At 39.1% G+C, this 4,780-nt stretch overlaps 1 protein-coding gene across 1 annotated transcript; it reads left to right on the top strand.

Annotated features, from left to right (window-relative positions):
- Positions 1 to 1,764, top strand: LOC136711561 (fMet-Leu-Phe receptor-like). Its single transcript, XM_066687894.1, has one exon. The coding sequence runs from the start codon at positions 36 to 38 to the stop codon at positions 1,107 to 1,109; it is 1,074 nt and encodes a 357-aa protein (XP_066543991.1). The 5' UTR covers positions 1 to 35; the 3' UTR covers positions 1,110 to 1,764.
- Positions 1,765 to 4,780: the final 3,016 nt, after the last annotated feature.

Here is a 4,780-nt window from a genome sequence, read left to right as displayed (position 1 = left end):
GTTTTTAGTTAAAAAAAACTAAAATCACTGGAACAATGTCTGGTTTTGAGACAATTGTGAACAGTACAGCAGGCGTTGGTGTCTTCAATGGTAGCTGTATGAATGACAACAATAGCTCCAGTGGTGCCAGATACTCATCCATGTGGACAGATGTGTGTCTGAGCGTGGCCTTCATCGTGGCTGGGGGGCTGGCGAATGGAGCTGTGATCTGGGTCTTGGGCTTCCAGATGAAACGCAGTGGCTTCCTCACGTATGTCCTCAACCTGTCGGTGGCCGATTTTTTCTTCTGCGTCCTCCTGGCTACGCAGATCCCCATGTACCTCGCTAAAAATGCCTACATGTACGGGCTGGTGCTCTGCAGAATAGAGCAGTATGTCACGCGGGTCTTCTACTATGCCGGGACCCTTCTCGTCGCCTCCATATGCTTGGAGCGCTGCCTGGCCATACGGCACCCCATCTGGCACAAGTGTCGTCGACCAAAAAGCACCCCTGCGATCACCTGCGCCGTGGCTTGGTCTATCTCCCTCCTGCTGGCTTTGACCACACCCATCAACTTGGAAATGGTCGATTTTGGCACGAAAATGGGACTGCGCTGCTACGTGAAGGAGATGAAAGCCGTAAAGCTGATTTCCACCTTGGAGCTGATACTAGTCTTCCTGCTGCCCCTGTGCATGATCCTGACCTGCAGCTCGTTTATTGCCCGCCAGCTGGCGAGCGAGAGCAAGGCGGGGACCAGGCGGTGCCAGGCTAACCGCACTGTCTGCATGACGGCTCTCTTGTTTTTGGTCTGCTGGACTCCCTTTCAGCTCAGCCAGTACACGATCCTCATTCAGCTGATGTTCCTCCCACAAAATATGCAGCTGCTATCCATTGCCAGCACTATCGCAAGCTATACTTCCTATCTCCTCTACTGCCATAGCTGTCTCAATCCATTCATTTATGTACTGATGGGCCGATCGTTAAAGAAGAAAATCTTGCACTCCCTCCCGAGCCTCAAGTCCAGTTTTGAACGGGCCTTCAATGAGGGCAATGGAGAGGCGGCCACGGCAGAGGTTAGCCGCACCCTTGCCAGGAGCAGTTGCAGTGCAAGCCTTAAGCAAATTATTTAGTTACATGTAAACTTCAGTGCAGTTTTCAAAATATCCCATGGGTGCATTTTGTGCATGAAAGAACTCTAGGCATTCATAGTAAATACATGTCATGCGTGTCTCCTTTAAGCATGCATTCAGTTGAAGACATAAGAAACACTTAGCAGCTGTCTGGTCCCAGCTAAAGGGCAGCCTTTAAGCTATATATAACTATTTCAACATATTTATTATTTTCTTAACTGAAAAATGTCTTCATAGGGCCTCATATATAAGGTTTTCTGATATTATGAAGAAATGTCACACTCTTGGCAACGAATCCGTGTTGCTGTTGTTTACAAAACACATTTCAGTATTCATATCCTCCAGTTAATACATAATCAAATAATTTTCAGTTGAATTTGTATTATTATTACCCCATGTCTTTACCAGTGTCTACCTCATAGGCTTTTAAACTTCAGTATATGTGTTTTTGGCAGTGTCTCTAATACTGATTCATTTTTATCGTAATTAAGTTTATTTGCAGGCACTGTGCTGGACATACTGTATATCTAGCTTGGTTTTTGATTGAACATTAAAATACCTCAGGGAAAAGAAGTCGCTTCACTTTAGCCAGAACATTAAAAATCTAGACAATGTAGTAATATATTAACTATTTGTAACTTTGGTGAATAATAAAGGTTTGTGTCATCGTATTTATTCTGTTTATAAATTGATAAAAAGAAAGAAAGTGTATTTTGTATTTTCTTCTTAAAGAATAAGAGCTAATAAAAGATTAGCAAGTGTAGACTTCTGCATCTTTTAGTTTCATATGCAGGTGATTCAATTTCTGTTTGTTTGTTTTATCAGTATTATTAAATGAATTACAAAATAGCATTTCTATGTAATACATGTTTACAATAAGAATATATCATATATTGTTTTACCAAAGCAATGGAATTACCTTGAGCACACCGTGGAGCACTCAAACCCTTTGTGTGAGAAATATCTGAGCGTAACCACTAAAATTAAAAGAAATGAAAAATGGATGTATTGACATTTACAGTGATAACTGACACATAACTGGAGCAAACAGAGATAATTGTGGCAGGAATATTAACAGCAGTGTTTCTAAAATATCCAGTTCTAGATAAAAAAGAATTGTACACATAAAGCCCAGATTAAAACATGGGATAAACTGCCAAACGCAAGACACGTGCATGGCAGGTACGCACATCAAGTTTCCTTTCATTTATAATGCAACTGATGGGTGGGTTGCAGCTTTTAGACAATGCCTAAGTGTATCATTAAAATATGAAGTGTTCTTCCTATTATTAACAGGGAAAAAAAAAGTCCTCCTTGCCTTCCCCTGCAGATTGATATATCCTGTCATTTATTCTTGTGTGGATCACAGACAGATCTTCTGCCAGTCGAGCCAAAAACATGTCAAGCATCCGGGTGAAGGTAAGCGCTGGAGCTGGAGAGCTTGGACCAGGGTTGGAGCAGCTGTGATGGTTAAAAGGCCACATCCACTTTGAGCAGATAATATGCATACACAGAGATGGTGCTGGAAAATGTTGTCAGAGAGGCGGCATCTCTGTAACCTTTGATCTCCGCAAATGAAAGTGCTGCTATTCTCTGCTATCCAACCTACAGTGAAAGTGCAGGAACACCATGATGAAACTGGAGATTGAACTGCTGCAATGGGGGTTGCTTGTGTGTCCGAGAAATCTTGCTCTTCTCTTTTAATATCCCTACATAGAGACATTATATCCTAGATTATTTTTTTTCCTTAACATGTAATACCTCTTTTATAGCTGTGCATTGTGTCTTTGCAAGATCAGTTTGGATTCTATTTATTTATGTTTGTCTGGGCTCATCTTTGTATCATATCTAGAAAATCTAAATGTACACTCATAGTTATAAATAATTATATTTATGGAGAGAAGTCAATCTAATTTTGCATGATTTGTTGATGTTGTTTGTTTGTATTATTATTATTATTATTATTATTATTATTATTATTATTATTATTATTATTATTATAAGGCTACAGGGGAAAACAATATACATATTCAAAGTAGCCAGCAGAGTGAGTCTAAAATGGAACATTTAAATATATAGTTGAAATGTAGTGACATCTAGTGGAAAACATAAAAATATATGGTTAAATTCTCTGTCTTTCTTAAAAATTTATTCTTGTTTTTTGGTTTTGGCATTGTTTTTTTTTTGTATTGTTTGTTTTTACTAGTAATCTTGTCAGTAAAAAAATTGCCAAATCATTCTGACTTAATATATAATTTGCTAACGTCATTTAATCATTGTCTAAGGGAGGCCAGTCTATATCTCCATGCTTTGATGCTCGCTTAATCTAGGTACATTTACACCTGAGTTATCCGCAGTATTTTTGTATTTTCTTTGTTAGGGCACTACATAATTCATTACTAAACCATCTGATGGCAGATTTGGACTCTGCATCTAGTTCTCTGCAGTCACAAACAATGACTCCTGGGATGGACTGATATAACGCATTCATGTGCCAATTGAACACATTGCTTATTCATTGTGGTTTCAAGATGGAAAGCATGCTTGAACCAGTTTCAACCAGTCCTTTCTTCTAATAGCTCCTGTCTCCGGTTTTCACCACCTTTGATTTTATCAGAGCAGTTTATATAATGTCCTTATAAGCCTGAGGTTTGATGACTATCCTACTATGCAAAAACTACTTCGGACAAGACTTCTCAAAACTGAGTGTGGAAATTAAGAAGGCTATTGTAAAGCCCTTAGTGCTTCGTGTGCCAACAATGTTGTGAAGAGTATTTTGCAATGCTAATATGCTTCCTTTGCACCCTTAATGCCAGTCAACACGGAGAACTGTTTCTGCCAGAGTGCTCTTGCTGGAAAGAATAAGAAGTACCAAACCTAGCAGAAACAACAGATACTCACTTAGAAGGTACTGATGATACTAACAATTCCTGTCACTTCTGAGAGAAACAATAAACCATGTAATGTTTCAGTTCCCAAAAACTGTGCATACTGCATATATGTTTGACAGAAAACTAGTCAAACGATGAGGTGTCTTATCAATTGTGACAGTTACTTAGCTATGTCAGGACATGTGTGGAAACCAATGCATTTGATTTAAACCTGTAGCTGAAATGAAGGAACTGATTCTATGAACATGATATCCTTTCTGGTTGCTAATGAATGCTAAACAGAATCGGCCTCACTTGTTTCTCAGCCCATCCTCTCCCTACAGATGTGACACTCTGTCTAGTTTGGCTCCAGATGTGACACACAAATAAATCTCTTAAAACATAGATCTACCTGATCCTTCACTACAACCCTCATGTTGAAGTCAGACAAGAATAGGCTAGGATGCTGGTATATACTATATTATTTGGGATAATAATACCAAACAATATATATCAAAGGAATACTTTGGTGTAAGTAATAGGGTCCCATTTGCCTTAATGTCTGCTGCATATATTTTTTTTATAGAAAGATTAAAGGCATGCTGTGTTATTCTTCTAACAGTGAGCCTTCCCCCGGCTTACCGAAATCACACACCATGGAATCTTGGCACAGGGGTCCAGATAATATCCTATGTAATACAGTGTGTTTGGTTTTAAATATCTGCTGGTTTTCCATTTGACCTATAAGTTTGGGGTCACCTAGTTTCTTCATTAGTTTAATATGGTGTGAAGGACAAACTC

This window comes from Amia ocellicauda, chromosome 16 (assembly GCF_036373705.1).
Source record: "Amia ocellicauda isolate fAmiCal2 chromosome 16, fAmiCal2.hap1, whole genome shotgun sequence".
Classification (NCBI taxonomy): Eukaryota; Metazoa; Chordata; class Actinopteri; order Amiiformes; family Amiidae; genus Amia; species Amia ocellicauda.
This window is presented reverse-complemented; position numbering and strand designations above follow the sequence as displayed.